Raw genomic sequence first — 16,913 nt, forward strand, 5'->3', positions numbered from 1 at the left:
CTGTCCCCACAGTTGTTCGCACGATAAAGTCTGCGCCCCATTTCTTCACACGATAAAGTCTGCGCCCCATTTCTTCACACGATAAAGTCTGCGCCCCATTTGCCGCAAAGATTTATTTGCACTGCCAATGCTGATCTAGAGCATAAGCATTGTCATCTGTGACTTCAGGAGGACCTCGCGTTTGCGACGAAGGAGGAGCAGACTCAGATGCTGCAGAAGGTGCTGGCTGCTTCGGAGACGGACGCCGAGGAGGAGCGCATGATGGGAGAAGGCAGAGAGTTCAGTGGCAGTAGGCAGGTGAGAAGCACGGACGTGATGAGGTGAACTAACCTCCCTAACAAGCGTGTAGCCAGGGGGGGTCCTGGGGGCCCTAGGACCCCCCCAATCAAAATCAAAATCCAAAAAAAAAATTTTTTTTCTTTGTTTAGAGCTGCAGAAGAAATAGTATTGTCAACAAAACAGCGTCTAAATTGATTTTAAAGCACTATTTTTACATTTAAGTAAAAACAAATTTTTAGACCACCGGTGACCCCTTTGTTACTCGCTCGAGGACCCCCCCAATCCAAATTCCTGGCTACGCCCTTGCTGCCTAAGCGCAATTCTCAACGATTGAACGATGGCGCATGGGATAGTATTTCCTCACGAGAGCGCACGTGCGAACATACAGATTTGCTAGTACGATCAAAAAGTGTGAACGTCATGTGAAACTAGCGCTCGTAGGGTCTATGTCCTCCTGACCTCTGTTTGACCTGGCTCGTTTAGCTATTTCTGAAACACACACAGAGGGGAGCCACTATACATGACAGCTATGCTCACAGAGGGGAGCCACTGTACATGAACGGAGAGTTTACAGTAGACCCACCATGTGTAACAGCACCACCTCACAGAAAGCTACCCCTCCACACGCATGCACGCACGCATAACCTAACTTGTTACACTTAGATCGACAGTGTAAAGAACTCCACCCCACACCCCACTAGCTCGACCAGTCTCTACGACTGTTTCACATCGTAGGACATAGGAAGCGAGGTGAGCCAAGTAGTGAGAAGCGAGAAAGTAACTAGTAGCTATACCCCTGAACTTCTGAAGCTGCCGAAAGCTCATGAAGGTTAATTGTCACTGATCTACACTCTACCAACCACTTGGCATTCCCCTGTATGCCCACACGCATAGTTCGTCTGAGAATACAGTTCTCTGAAGCTTCACTTTATAGACAACTCCAGCGCCTCACCTAAGACTGCACTCACTCAGCGACTAACAATTTTCGTATAACTCGCTGCAGCAGTCGTGAGAGTGGCAAGATCACCTGTGGGATGTACGACCAAATTAAAGAGAACAAACGTCTCCCTTCACACGAGCTGTTGATATTACAACTAGACGATCAGGTTCACGGACCTAGCTATCCGCAACTCGAGTATCTAGTGATATTAGCAGGAGTAAGATAATATAGGATCTTATTATCCTATATAGGATCTTAGGATCCTATATTATCTTACTCCTGATATTAGTATATAGTATCATGGGTCGAGACTGAAAGGGTCGTTGTCGTATATGTAGTACCCGAGGTGTCGGCGAGTATGTCGCCTACTCCCTAACCCTAACCCTAACACCCTAACCCTAACCATATCAGATAGTTTCCTCGGGTACATATTATATGCCATTATACGACAACGACCCTTCGTGTGTCAGTGAGGGTTACGTAGCATTACACAGTTGCACGCTCAGTCAGATGCAGCTTGGCTTATCACAACGACGATGACCAAGAAAGGCAGTTGTTGGTGTCAAGAACGCAAGGCAGACGTGCGGTGTACATGCTGTATGGTACATTGTACAGGCAGTGACAGGGATGCATCAAAGGACGAAACGAGTATACTTTTCATGCACGTCTTATGTGAACCCGCTAGCAGCCAATTCCATGAGGTCTCATGTCGAGATCAGTAGCAGTAGTTAACGGATAACTAAAATAGTTTGTACAAAAATAACAGCGATAGATTTCATTTCACTGGGGTCAATGTTTGTTGGTACACACTGGCTTAGTAACTAATGCATCACGCTTGCAAAAACAACAAGGAAAAAACTAAAATAAAAGTAATGAATAACATTCATATGTGTTAATAAACTACTTACATAACTTTATAAGATATTTATGACAACTCTATGAGATACTTACAATCCACATATACACACAGAACTCGTACTTCCTCAGGCTCAGGCTGGTCATAACATGTACATAAAATGTGAAGCGTGATGTGCAATTATAAACTAAACGTTTTCCGTAGATACTATTCAGATAACGTTGAATATAAGTTCAGCATTTTTACTGATTCGTAATTTAAAAAAGCAAAAAAAGCAATTCTAATTTATGCAGATATTCTCCATGTAGTGATTTAGTAATCATTTTATGAGATTCTCTAATCAAATCACGGATAGATAATACAATTTACAATGTTGCCATTTGATTACCTATTTTATAATAGATCAACCAATAGACTGAGATGCCATAATTATTGCTAATGTAAATTCTGATATAATGTCACATGTTAAACCCATAGCCACGTGCAACCAATTCATTTGCACCAATTGCAACACAGAAGGACATTTCAGCATCAAGATGGCCGTGATATCACTTGCGCTCTGGCAGTTCAAACTCATGTGTGTTAAAACTGGACCCTAGTGATAGGAAAATGACGTAGGCATCACAGCCTGACGTGTTCACCATCACTACTGACGCGGAAGGGGTCGTTGTCGTATATGTAGTACACGAGGTGTCAGCGAGTATGTTGCCTACGCCTACTCCCTAACCCTAACCCTAACCATAACAGATAGTTACCTCGGGTACATATTTGTACTACCCTATACGACAACGACCCTTCGTGCACCACTGACACCACGGGCCAGCCAACGAGCATTTACAGCGAGTATTTTCCCCCCAACCATCATCAACATCATGACACAAACTCAGTCGGGAACGAAGCACCTGCGTCAATAAAATTTAACGCGTCAATTCACGATAGTATAAAGAGACTCGACCTATACACATAGTATAGTTTTCTAGACTGCACTAAACAGGTGTGAAAATTGCATAGATAAATTATAGCTACCTTAAATGCACATTGTTGCTACATGAAACCGCGCAGTTGACATCATACGCTAACATGTAAGAATGCGTGATCAATCTGAGGCAAAAAATCTTTCATAATAAGAGTCGCTAACTAGTAAAATGATCTCCGTTTGTCACTAATTCACAGCACTTTCAAAGTTCAGTACCTGCAGCAGAAGGTTTACCATCTGCTGCACCAGCTGACAACAGCAGCGCCATCTACAGAGTTCACACAATAAAAGTGAACAGTCGTAGCTAATATAGCTAAAATCGAACGTCTGCCTGTATTTTGGATGTTAACAACCGACCTCTACTAGTGAGGTAGCGTTAGATCCAGAAGTTGACAAACAAAGAAAAATTCCTCATTAACTCATTCTGCTTAAAACGGTCGTCGCGGAATAAAACCGTAATGGTGCTTTAAAACTGGTGGGGGATTTTTCATACAGAGTGGTAGTAAATTTCAATGTGTACTTCGTTGCAGGTGGTTGCTTCACCTTCTGCCACACATATTCTTCACACTCATGCCAAATGATCATCTATTATCCTGCTCGACGTTTTTTGTCCTCCTTCCTCGTATGATCTTTGGGAGCAAGTTACTGGCTTAAGGGGTCAAATTCGTGCAACTGGAAATCATCATTGCCTACTGCAAGTCCCTTGCTGAATCCCTCCTGAAAAACAACAGCAGCTATTTAAGGATCAGTTTCCACATTTTCTCGTTTTACTTCATATGTACCATATCTAGAATCACAGTTAATAGCAGAGAGGGTGACGAATTAAGAATTTCATTACTAACGCTGAGAGGGTCTATGTCCACCAGGGTACTATCGGAGGGTACCCTGGGTACGGTTCGATATATCGGAACGTACCCTGGTACCATCTAATATGCCGGACCGTACCTCGCCTACTCCACTAACGAGTCTAGGGAGTTAGAGTTCCTCTGTAACCCTAACCCTAACCCTAACCATATCAGATAGTTACCAGAGTACGTTCCGATATATCGAACAGTACCCAGGGTACCCTACGATAGTACCCTGGGGGACATAGACCCTATGAGCATTAATAACTAGTTCATCTTATGCTCTATTTTACACTACGATGAGTGCACAGCTTGGAACATTTATGCTCAATGTAGAGCTAAATCAAGCGTTTATTTCTCAGATTTAGAATAGAGAGAAAGTGCATTGCCCGTAGATAGAGAGAAAAGTCAATTAGGTTACCACGTACTCAGTACAGTAACTATATGTTCTACCTGAATCTCACTGTATTGCTGGTCAATGCGCCCAAACTCCGTGTCCAGGTCAATAGACATCTGTGGGACTAGCTTCTTTGTGGGCGTAACCATGATCCCGCGGCTCGTGTCAAACGGATTCGTCGGCGGCGGAGTGGTAGGCGATGGCACTTTCTCGAACGAATCCATCCCGAATAAGTCTTTTGCTGTAAGAAAAGCGCCAAGATGATTTTTGGTGCAGTTGTATCGCATGGGCGAAATACATGAAATATCACCAGTAGCAACCGCATGCAGACAGAAGGTCTGCAGGATACGATTATTGCACCAGAGAGAAATACTCATTTTACATATCAGGGTATTTGGTTATGTTGGTTCGAATCCCATCTGTTAATTTTTTATTATTTTAATTTTTTTATTTTTCTGTTTAGGGTTAGGGTTAGGGTTAGATTAGGATTAGGGTTAGGGTTAGAGATAGGGTTAGGATTCACAATGCGTGTGTACACATGTGTATTATGGACCCGAGCGATCCCGAAGTTGCGCCCTACTACCGTTCAGCTATTTCCGAAAAAATGAGTATTTCTCCCCGGTACACGATTCGCAGGATACAACTAGGGACATCCACCATCAAATAAACGCCTGGGTAAACAAACAACCACAATCCACCATTCGAGGAAGATCGTATGACATCGAAAAACAGACGAGTGACACCAAGCGCAACTTACAGGCAGGCGATTTTTGCTGCTGCTGTGAAGGTGGATTTGGTGGCGGCCTGGATGCTCTAGGTGGTGGTGTAACTGTAACAACAAACATTACAGGTGTACTGCACCCACCGACTCACCGTGTAATTACAACGTGAACCTGCAACACGTGCTTCAGCAAACAGCTTCAACGGGCATTCTGCGAACGTAAACAATCACGAATTTCGAAGACGAAATTCCATGCTCCCTAGAAAAACTCATTATACGAAGTTTGCTTTTGCGAATTAAACATTGTTATTTTTGCAGCCCAAGGAGACACTCGCTGACACTACAATGCTGCAACTTACGTGTGGGTACAGTCGTGCCGTTATTTGCCGGCTTTGTGTGATCCGGTGAAGCTGGCGGGTTGAAATTATCATCGAACATGAGATTCTCTAGCTTGGTGCCGACCTGTGGCGTTGGCTGCAGAGAACACAGCAAGCACATGTACACACAGATTGACAGATGACAGATTTCGATATGGCACAGATTCACACGGTGTCATAACCAGTACAGAAAACACAAATTCTGTATGTTTAAACGAATTGTAAAAATTTGTCAATGCATTTCTAAGGCGGTCCAACGAATTTTTTCCTATCTAAAACACGTTTGCTTACCGATGGCTGTGGAGCGCTGGGTGGTGGTGCTGTCGTTCCATTGCTGTGCGGCAAGATGGCTTCTGAGACCTGTCCCATGTCATTAATCTGAAAGTGTTGATGAGTTCCATTTCAGTAACATACAAGCCCTTGCACAATGGCTGATTAAAACTGACAAACCTTACATATTACCAGGAGATGTTGAAGCAATATACCCTTCTTCTCTGTATCTGGACACCTGCAGTAACCACATGTTTAGGGTCACATTTCATGGTCCTCCGAAAATCGCAACACCGACGATGAAGAGAAATCTCAAGGGAGGTGACAACACATGGCCGCACACTACAGGGCGATCACAAAACCGATAATGAAAAAAAATATCGGGAGGAGGTGACGATAGGTTTGCCACACACCACAGTGCAGTACGTACATTATTTTGGATCTTGTAGTTGTCGACCTCTCCCTTGTCCTTGAGTAGCTGTACCTCAACCAGTCGATGTCTAAGCTGTTCATTTTCTCTCTCTAGTTGCTGTACCTAATAGGAAAGAAGCAAGTAATGAAATGATGTCCATCAACGCATACCAGTTCTAAAAATTTAATAGTTCTCGTATAACCCTGAATCCTAGCCAAGATTAAAGCATTAAACAATTACCATCACTCTTACATTAATGATCGTCATATCAATTATCCTAACAATTCCACTGGTTGCAATCAAGACTGATCCTTCTTCATTATTACATGTCATTAACATTTAATTGGTGGTTTGTCAAAACACCAATATGAATATCTTATATGACATTGTTTTCACAAACCTTCAAGAGACAAGACACAGTGAAAACTAATATGTATAATGGTCTATATATAAGCCAGTGAAATTTATTTCCTAACCTTCTTCTGCAAAACGACGTAGTTCTTCTTTGTCTCAATGTCGCTTCCGGAAGATTCCAAGAATTTTCTGTAGGCCAGATCAAACGCCTGTCCCACAGTCAACGTGATCTCTTCCGCCTGCAAGCATCGTAATAACAATTAATCAAGCTAACTGTGAAGCCAATCTGTGAAATCCGACAGCCGTCTTAATGTTTCAGCAACAGCTTACGTACGTTTGCAGGTGGCTTTCCATTTCTCTACACCCAAGATCACCAAACTTCTTCCACAAATCGCATCGGGTATGAAATGAATCACATCGTCCTCTTGCCACAGCGTCGGGTACAACATAAAACAAACTTTATATTGGCATTACAGCCGCTGACACTTGTGATAAACCACATTGAGGATGGCGAAATCAACATTAGTCCTTCCTGTTCGCATCCTCTACCCGTGAAATACCCAACGGATGTACAATAATCATCTGCTGGCATTCACACATGGCGGGCACAATATCGGACACTAACAGTCCACTTCGCAACGTCAACAGTAACAGGTGCGACACCTATCGTGTGCTTTCGTAATTCACAGAGTGTCGTCGTCAAAAATGTTTTTCCATCGGATTAACGACGGACAAGAGGATTAGAGGACAAGAGGACTAGACGAATCCTTAGAAGATTTAAAGATTTAAAGGGATGATGGGATGAGGATGTGATGAGGATGGGATGAGGATGTGATGAGGACAGAATGTGGATGAGAAGAGGATGGAATGAGGATGGGAAGAGGATGGAATGAGGATGGGATGAGGATGGAATGAGGATGGAATGAGGATGGGAAGAGGATGGAATGAGGATGGGATGAGGATGGGAAGAGGATGGAATGAGGATGGGATGAGGATGGGATGAGGATGGGATGAGGATGGAATGAGAATGGGAAGAGGATTTAAGATGAGGAAGATCAAGGTTCATTCATTTTGAGACACCCGTCCAGGCTGCACTCCCTTCCAGCCCACGCTCTCGCAACTCACCGACTTGTCGCTGACGAACACGAAGCATTTGTGCTGCGACGACATGTCTTCCTTGGCGATGAAGATGAACATCTTCTTCTCGGCCTTGTCATCTGCACAGTAGCTGATCCTGTGCAGTGGGTATCGGTGCAGCACCACCTACACACAAGCACATGGTCACGTACACACACATAGTCCCACAGACACAGACACAGACACCAGGAGACAACAGAACGCACGCACGCACGCACGCACGCACGCACGCACGCACGCACGCACGCACACACACACACACAGACACAGGTGGGGGGATAAGTATAGAGGGTTATGACTCAAAGGTCACACCTGTCATTACAGCATGTGAACTAGCAATTGGGTTCACATCAGTTATGAACGCCTGTGAGGTTGTTATTATTGTTGTATGAACGAAAGAATTCCGGTAGAACATCAGTGAACCATTATTCTCCTTTTATGATTTGGCTTTATTGCGAGGGATGACTGCGCGATTTTGCGTAATATATGCCTAGCACACCTTGGATTTCATATCTTGTATAGTCAGCCCATCAACAGACACTGTGAATTCGACCTTTGTTAGCTTGGAATCACCCTTGCCATCGCTTCTCTTCAACTGGTTGTTAAACTGCAACACAGCAAAAAAATGAATACAGCAATTCCATCGTAGAAGTTTTCTATAGTACTGTACATATCAGTACGTGGTTATTTTCTTGCTAATTCTCATGCTACATCATGCAGAAATGGTTAACGTTGAAACAAATTAATTATTCAACTGACAAGATGACAGAAGTACATGCACAAATGACGAGAGGTAGCAGAATTAAACTCAAGGTCAAAGCCAATGAACATGCTAATTGCAGCTTCGGGCTCGAACACGGACAAACCAGTTCATGGTAACAAATGACAGGACACGTCACACATGACAGCTTTGCTAGCAAAACCATTGAAACGAGACGATAAACGAAAGGAAAGTATACACGGCACTCTAGAGACGGAATTCTAGACAAAAAACGTTTACGATCAATGCATATCTCAACAAGCGAGTGTCAATAGTCAAAGTAAACTCACACTCTCATAAAACTGCTCCTTACGACCAAGCGAAACCCTGCTACAAACCCAGACTGAAACGGATCGGGATGACAAAAATTAAACGAAAAATCTATCGCCACGCCACTCTGGACAGTGGTTAGGATCGGTTGTACCAACCTAACCCTCAGCCAATCCCCTAAGGCAACAACGCGTCCACCACTATCAAGTACACTAATGTGTCGTTCGTCGTCAAACAGCATAGAATGGCAACCTTGCCAACCAACTGTCAATGCCCCGGAGCAAGACACGATTGCCACATTAGACGCCAGTGAGAGAGCTTAGTGACGCAAGGCCTCGTTAGTTGCAAGGATCTTTTATCTGCGTCGTAGCTTTCGATTTTCTTCGGCTGCTGCCGGCTAGCGAATGGTTTAATACGAGTTGACGTCATCGACTTTTACGGGCGTTCATTGCAGTGTGGATCGGGGAGGGCTACTCTCACTTGTCAGTGAGGAGCCTTTTCTACAGTGCATAGTTGAGAGAAGAAAAGGAGCCACTCGCACGTGAGAGAGATAAGTAACTTCTACTATAGCACTATAGGACGAGGAAGACACTCACGCACGCATGCACGCACGCACACAGAGAGCGGACGAGAGAGAGAGAGGGATCGAGAGAGAGAGAGAAAGAGAGGAGACTGAGAAGAGAGAGAGAGGAGAAAGAAAAGGAGAACGAGATGACAAAGAAGACCAGACAGAGAGAGACAGACATACACGCACGCGCGCGCACACGCACACGCACACGCACACAGAGCGAGAGAGAGCGAGAGAGTGAAGGAATTAGAGAGAGAAAGGGTGAGCGAGAATATCAGAGACCCATTTTCATTAATGGGGCATATTTAGGGATAGATATACTGACAAACTCAGGTCACAGAAACAACATTAAAAAACCTGTTACTATGGTAGTGGCAAGTGGACTGGCTTACATTCAATGTAAACATTTTTTTAGTACCTATAGTGGATTATATGCGAAAAATCTATGTTAGTAAGCTAACTACACAAATCACATTCTGCGAATGGTTTTACTTTCATCAACAGTTTTGTATGGATGCATATTAAGAATGATTACCGCCGGCACGGTTAGTTTTTTATTTGGGACATTGCGCACAAAAGCGTGTTAAACCAATTCTATAAGCACATAATACAGCCCACCACCAAACCAGTGTAAAGTAATTGATTAGTTTATGACGCACTAGAGGCATGATGAACCCATGACCACACCACAACAGACAGGTTTACTGGAATAAGTTCGGGACTATATATACTCGAGATATCGATTTTAAGATTCGAGTTGCATTTGCATACGGAAAGAACGTGTTAATCAGTTAGGTCATCTTGCAGGAACATGCTATTGATAAGTGAATACAGAGCTATATCGATAAAAAGAAGCATCAATTGATTACTAGCTCATTTACGCATTTCTCACGAAAAAATCTCTACTATTAATATTATATGCCATTAACGCACGGAATACTGTATGGACACTGGCTTTGCATGACACAGTATAACTACTATCTTTATTTCGTCTGCCCAAATCTTATCAGAGGTTTAATCGAACTATTTCAGGCCTCGCGTAATTCAGTTTAATGCCAGTTTTTTCAGCAGCTCTACCTTCTTCCTGATCCCCGCCTTGCGTGGTGACGCCTCACTGGGTAGCGCCCCCTGACGGCAACAACAGCAAACAATGACAACAACAAAAGTCTAGATCCCCTAAAAAACATCTAGAAAAATAAGACAGCGGCCAGAATAGCATACAGTTTTACTCAGTGCCACACAAACCCATCGCTGGTAAACAATTAACCAAGTATACACGTAAAAGCCAAAGAGAACAAAGACAAAGAACTACTACAGACCATGTATAGGCCTACACTATACAGCAGGAGCATAACATGAAAGAAGTGAAAAGAAGTGGCAGTTAGGCAACGCACGAGGAGAGTTCACCATACATAAATCGGATGTCGGTGCGCGGAAACATTGTACGTAAATCTACACACGGAAGTTACGCGGTGGCAATTAAATCATTCAATTACCCATATGTAATGCCTGACTTCACACACACACGCAACATGCTCATCACACCCCACACCTACGGTGCAAGGCTCAGAAACTTGTTTGATTATCATACACACACACGCGCGCGCACACGCAGACGCACACGAACACACACCCGCACCTGCACCCACGTCAAAATAAGCATGAATAGTTAGTTAAACGCACTAGAACACGCACATCAGAAACTAAAAGGCGATGCGAGTTTGTCCAATTAGCTATGCCAATTTAAATGCCATTAAAAGTATATTTATAAAGATTTCTATACAAATAGATATGGGTAATATCAGGAGTAGATAATAGGGAATGATAGCGAATAATAGGGAATGATAATAGGGAATAATAATAGGGAATAATAATAGGGAGTAGATAATAGGATTCCCTATTATCTACTCCTGGTAATATGACCAAGCATCGCATAATCACGCTGGGGACTTTGCCCTTCAAAATGATTTCGGTTGCGAAATTATCAGTAGGCCCCCCCCCTACGGATGTAAAATGAAGCCAAGCCGTAATTAATCATGTGACCCCTGCATAGCTGCCACGCATCACGAGTGCCTCGCCAGCATCCCGAATCATCGCGCAAACAATCCTCGTACCTTCATTTTCATGACGGCTTCGCGAACGACCTCTATGCCCTTCGGACTGTCCACTTCCACGCCACCTAGGAACTGTCGTGAAACGAAACGGAGAAACTCGTTTAGTCAGATGCGCAACGCGTTACGTGTATACGGTCGCAATGAAAACAAAGTTCATTCAAATTTAGAAAACTTCATCAGCTTTTAACATTGATAACTGCAGGGGTTAATGACGACAAATTGTCAATTGCCAAAATGACAATTTGTCATTATAATATTAGCCCCTGATAACTGACATAGTATTGGCTAATTTACATTGAGGAAAATAGCAACCACCCACTAATTTAGTGTCTAATATGACAAAGAGGCCATTAGGATAATTTCGGCATGATGTCACCTCGCACACTAGGTTGCAGCACTTAGATTGGCTCACCTTGACGACGTAGACAACATGACCTCTCAGCAGAGCCTCTGGTGGATGAACCCATTTTCTTGTCACTGAAATGATAAGGTCAGACAATTCAGACTGACTGTGCAAACACAACCGTGAATGCACACATATGCAGCCACGCACACGTGCGTGAGCGCATGCATACACAGATAAATGCGCATAATCACACTGCTGATTCACACCTATGCACACGCACACATGCACTCTCACGGCTCACGCATACACGCACACGCGCACGTACTCAATAAACCTAAATGAATTCAGTCAGACAGCTCAGCGCACACTCATCATGCTCATGTGTTCGCTGATAGCATTTCACACCTGGAAAAACCGCTTTCGTCGGACCAGGTACGTGTCACGAATATCGCTCTTTGATGCCCCCTCCCCTTTCCCCATCGATGTGCGCGCACAGCACGTGCAGTGCCATGTTTCACAACAAGTCGTAGCTAATCCGATAGGACGACAGCCCTAGCGTGAAGTGCGACAAGTGAAACGCAGAGAACTGACACGCTCTCCCCGTAAGTCGCTCCGATTCATCCCCCAATCGGTTACACGGAAATACGACAGCGTGTCAGCGGCATGCTATCAAGAGTCAATAATAGAGACTCTTGATGCTTTATCAGTCTGCACACACCCCAGCTCTAGAGCTATAGCCCTTAGGCTATACATACACCCTAGCTCCAAGAAACGGTCTTTGCTAGGGTTAGAAGACTTGAGCGTGTGGCTGAGCGTGACCCGAGAGAGCAACGAGAAGACCGATGAAAAGAGGAAAGAGATGAGGAGATGAGGAGACCGATGAGAAGAGGAGAGAGATGAGGAGATGAGGAGACCGATGAGAAGACCTGAGCGTGACCCAACCTGAAGTTAGAAGACCTGTGTATATTGACGTTAGTCACACAGCCTGGTTGGGTTACATACACCCTAGCACGCGCGCACGCCACCAGAGAACAGCCACAGGGGGTCGTAACAGAAACAGACGTACCCCGGCCAGGCTCCACGACTGTTTCACGTCGTAGGAACACGGCGTCGTATCGCCACGCAGCGAGAAGCGAGAAGGTAACTTGTGGCTATGTCAGACTATGAAGCGATACCGAGTCAAACTAGAAATGTTATTAGCAGTCAATCGAATTCACCCTACACATTGCTGAGATGTTCCAGCAACAGCATGCATCCACTTAACGATATAGTATATACATCACACAGTGAGAGGAGCATATGCGAACTTCTACAATTTAAGCGATATATGCAGTAGCGCATGATACCAACAGTGGCATTGACTCATATAATTTCACATTTACTTATGCAAATTTTATTCCCCTCTCGCGGTCACAAGTACCCGTTGATGCAATCAACGTGAAATCCGGTCGTTGACTATCTGCATGATCAACCCTCCCCCAGCAAGCCCAGCACACTTCCGCTTCCGCTACCGCTGATAATAATAATAAACTTAATTTATAACTGGATGGCGTTTCGTATGCAAATGCGAGAGAACCCTACGCAGTCACAAACATATCATAATCGCCTAACCTCTCCACCTGCGACCAAACGCGTTCGATCGGGCGTACAACACGAAAACGCAATGTCGTCATTTATGTCATAAGCATTACTATCAGAAGTAGATAATAGGGAATAAACCCCTAAGGCTAATCATTCCCTATTATCTACTTCTGATTACTATCGTACCGCTGGTGTGAGATTGATCGTACAGCGCGATAACTCTTCTCTATCAATCTCTATTATGCGTCCGCATCGACCTTCATCGCGATCTTGCTTTTACTTTTACGATCCTCGTCTGCGATATGTCATTTCAGAACAGTTCTAGCTGGGTTGCCCCTAGCGCTCATAGGGTCTATGTCCACCAGGGTACTGCCGGAACGTACCCTGGGTACGGTTCGGTATACCGGAACGTACCCTGGTAACTATTTGATATGGTTAGGGTTAGGATTAGGGTTAGGGTTAGGGTTAGGGAGTAGGCGTAGGCGACTCCCTAGACTCGTTAGTGGAGTAGGCGAGGTACGGTCCGGCATATTAGATAGTACCAGGGTACGTTCCGGTATACCGGACCGTACCCAGGGTACGTTCCGGTAGTACCCTGGGGGACATAGACCCTATGAGCTCTAGTTAGCATCTAGAAGACAGCATCTAAGTTAGCGCCGTCATCAGGTCAGCTGTAGCAGGTGTTGGTGCCAGCCGCTGCCACTACTGCAGGTGTGTAGGTAGGCTGCAGCTTGTCATCAAATACGCATTGCTATATAGACCCGGTAGTTTCAGCGCACGCACTAATAACGTACCCAGACTACTATCATATGTCAGTGAAATTTGTCCGGCCTACAGGCACTTTGTCCGGTTCAATAATAAAATGATAGTAAATCTACACGAATTCGGTATTCACACCATTAGGCCACACATGAATTCGGAAGTAGATACACTTCGTGTTCATTTACCACCGTTCTAATATTAAAACGACCCAAGTGCCTGTGGTAAGGCAGAGATTGGGTTACACTGTGATATCCTCCTACCCACACCGGCTGGGTGAAATGCTCCTAATTATTACCACATGTGACTTAGCTTATAGCGTTGGGTATACACATTTCCCAGCACCACGACCTCACCCCAGATTCTAATAATTCCCTAACATTGCAATACTGTCATATAAATAAATATAAATCCCAAACACTAGTAACAATGTTTTAAGACAACTAGTTCTTTATTGAGTCTAATTAATTCAGAGAAGACTTAACTCTTACTCTTCCATCAATAAAATGAACACGATAATTGTTTTGTCCATGACTAACCTAGCTCTAGTACTATAGCCCGCGGATAGCTGCCGCAGCTATCCGCGGGCTATAGTACTAGAGCTATGACTAACCCAGATCTAGCGAACAGCTAGCCCTCATGCCTGCGGCATCAGCATGGTTGTACGTACGGTAGCAACCGTGACTAACCCAGTCAAAGCCGGACTATAAATACCGAGCTAGCTATATAATATAGGCGTACCTGCAATGAATAACACTGCCATATTCATCATCGCAGACGTTGTGATCCCCCCTCCACACCCCTGCGCCCGTTCACGCACGCATGCACACACGCACGCACGCACACACGCACGCACGCACGCACGAACGCACGCGCGCGCACACACGCTCCGCCACTTTGCCATCCAGGAAGTCGGGGACAGACTATCTGCTCTACCGCCGCACGAGTCACGAAACGCGCCTATATAATATCACGTTTTCGGCGCCGCCACGCAACAACATTGCGTTCGAACGCGGCACTGCCGGGCACAGAAACAAGTGACCACGATAATCGCTGCTATTACACGGGCGCCATCGGCTGGCTGCCCCGAAAAAAACCACGCGTCCGCGTCGAAAATGGGGCACATCGCCCAGAAATCAAGAAAAAATACCTCCATCTGAATAAATCGCAGCTACAGCGCATGAGCAGAGGATACGGGGGTTCACTTGGGTAATAAAATTAAGTTACGCGGAATTATTAGTCGATAGAGGCTACATACTCTGGGATTTTGGTAGCATTTACTTTGCCACTTTGATAGCAAATACAAATTGTGTCTATTTACAATCATTTTATTATAGAAACAGCTCAAGTGCCTGTGGGTACGGGGCGCGATTCGAAGCGAGTGAATACTTGAACTTCGAAGTAAACATTTGAACTCCGAAGTAAACATTTGAACTCCGAAGTAAACATTTGCACTCCGAAGTAAACATTTGCACGCCGAATTGAACAATTACACTCCGAATTGAACATTTGCACTCCGATTTAAACATTTGCACTCCAAATTGAACATTTTCGACATAAATGCCACGACGAAGGCGCGCATACTCGTACACGCATTCGCTCGTTGACCCGCGGGATCGGCCCGTACAATAACCCAGCCTTTACTCACGCGGGATAAACATATCTATAAGCATCACCGACAATCTTAACGGCACACAAACACACCGTACATTTGTCCACGCCCATGAGCAGCAAGCGGCGACAATATACACACTATAAGCGAGTTCGTCTTCCGAAAATATTTGAGGTTGAGTCGTGAGCGACGGATACGATAATCGGCCTATTGTGCTGAACACCCCCCTACCTGCTAATTGCTTATAACGTGGTGAGAAACGGCGAAGGAACCTTCACACACACTACTGTACATGCATCTTCGCTATCCTGTTGCTAGCGCTAGAACTATTGGCCTTCGATCTGCCACAGACAGTGCCCTGTGCTGTCAGGCCCTCTGCCCTGTGCTGTCAGGCCCTCTGCCCTGTGCTGTCAGGCCCTCTGCCCTGTGCTGTCAGGCCGGCCCTCTGCCCTGTGGCAGAGTGAACGGCTATAGTTCTAGAGCTATCCTGTTGCGTTACAGCATATACACGTTCAATGATGAAGTGCATTATTATTTAATCATTGTGAGTTTGTCAGTAGTTAGGGTATTACACGCTAGAAGGGTTGGGCTGCCAGAAAACCTGCTTTACTTGCTCTTCCATCACTTCACTTAATTAGTACAGCAAATATTCGCACAGGGAACCATAAGCAGGCAGCTAATCATCCACGCACGTACAAATTACACATACATTCAACAATATGAGCGGTCCAACTCCAATTCGAACTTGACCTCTTGTAACTTTCTAAATTGGTAACAACTGATCATGTAACTTGAGTTTTGTATATAAGATTTTAGATAGGTAAGATTAAGACTAACGAATTTGTATCTTGCCTTGACTTGTACTTTGAACTAGAATCGTGCGACTATATAATTCCAGAACATCCTAAGTGTAGAACGCTGGTAAAATACTTATCGAAAAGCACAATATTATGTAGTTATCCCCAGACCCTCTATACGTGCATGCGTGCGCGTGTGGATGTCTAGTTATAAGTGCATGCGTGCGCGTGCGGATGTCTAGTTATAAGTGCGTGCGTGTGTGTCTACTGCGTGCGTGCGTGCGCGTGTTTATGTCTAGTTATAAGTGCATGCGTGCGCGTGTGGATGTCTAGTTCTACGTGCATGCGTGTGTGTCTAAGCCTGCGTGCGTGCGTGCGCGTGTGAGTGACTAGCTCCGTGTGTGTGCGTGCGTGCGCGTGTGTCTAGCTCTGCGGGTGTGCGTGCACGCGTGTGTCGAGCTCTGCGTGCGTGCGTGCACGCGTGTGTCGAGCTCTGCGGGTGTGCGTGCACGCGTGTGTCGAGCTCTGCGTGTGTGCGTGTA

The 16,913-nt window shown here is 44.8% G+C and overlaps 2 protein-coding genes across 2 annotated transcripts in view; one reads left to right on the forward strand and one right to left on the reverse strand.

Annotated features, from left to right (window-relative positions):
• Window positions 1-3,339, forward strand: part of LOC106810417 (TFIIH basal transcription factor complex helicase XPB subunit-like) — a gene marked incomplete in the record, with an annotated part of 21,984 nt that extends 18,645 nt beyond the window's left edge. Inside the window, 2 exon segments of the mRNA XM_014813768.1 lie at window positions 169-320; window positions 3,249-3,339. Of these exon segments, the coding sequence (XP_014669254.1) occupies window positions 169-320; window positions 3,249-3,339 (243 nt within the window).
• LOC106810418 (PTB domain-containing engulfment adapter protein 1-like) lies at window positions 2,009-11,753 on the reverse strand (the record flags this gene model as incomplete). The annotated part of the gene is given in 11 exon segments (XM_014813771.1): window positions 2,009-3,768; window positions 4,350-4,534; window positions 5,051-5,122; window positions 5,374-5,488; window positions 5,683-5,769; window positions 6,092-6,196; window positions 6,550-6,666; window positions 7,553-7,690; window positions 8,064-8,171; window positions 11,277-11,348; window positions 11,689-11,753. Coding segments are annotated over 11 exon segments (1,139 nt in total), but the record flags the coding sequence as incomplete, so codon positions are not given.
• Between the last annotated feature and the right edge of the window lie 5,160 nt (window positions 11,754-16,913).

This window comes from Priapulus caudatus, unplaced genomic scaffold, assembly GCF_000485595.1.
Source record: "Priapulus caudatus unplaced genomic scaffold, Priapulus_caudatus-5.0.1 Scaffold439, whole genome shotgun sequence".
In the NCBI taxonomy this organism is placed as follows: domain Eukaryota; kingdom Metazoa; phylum Priapulida; class Priapulimorpha; order Priapulimorphida; family Priapulidae; genus Priapulus; species Priapulus caudatus.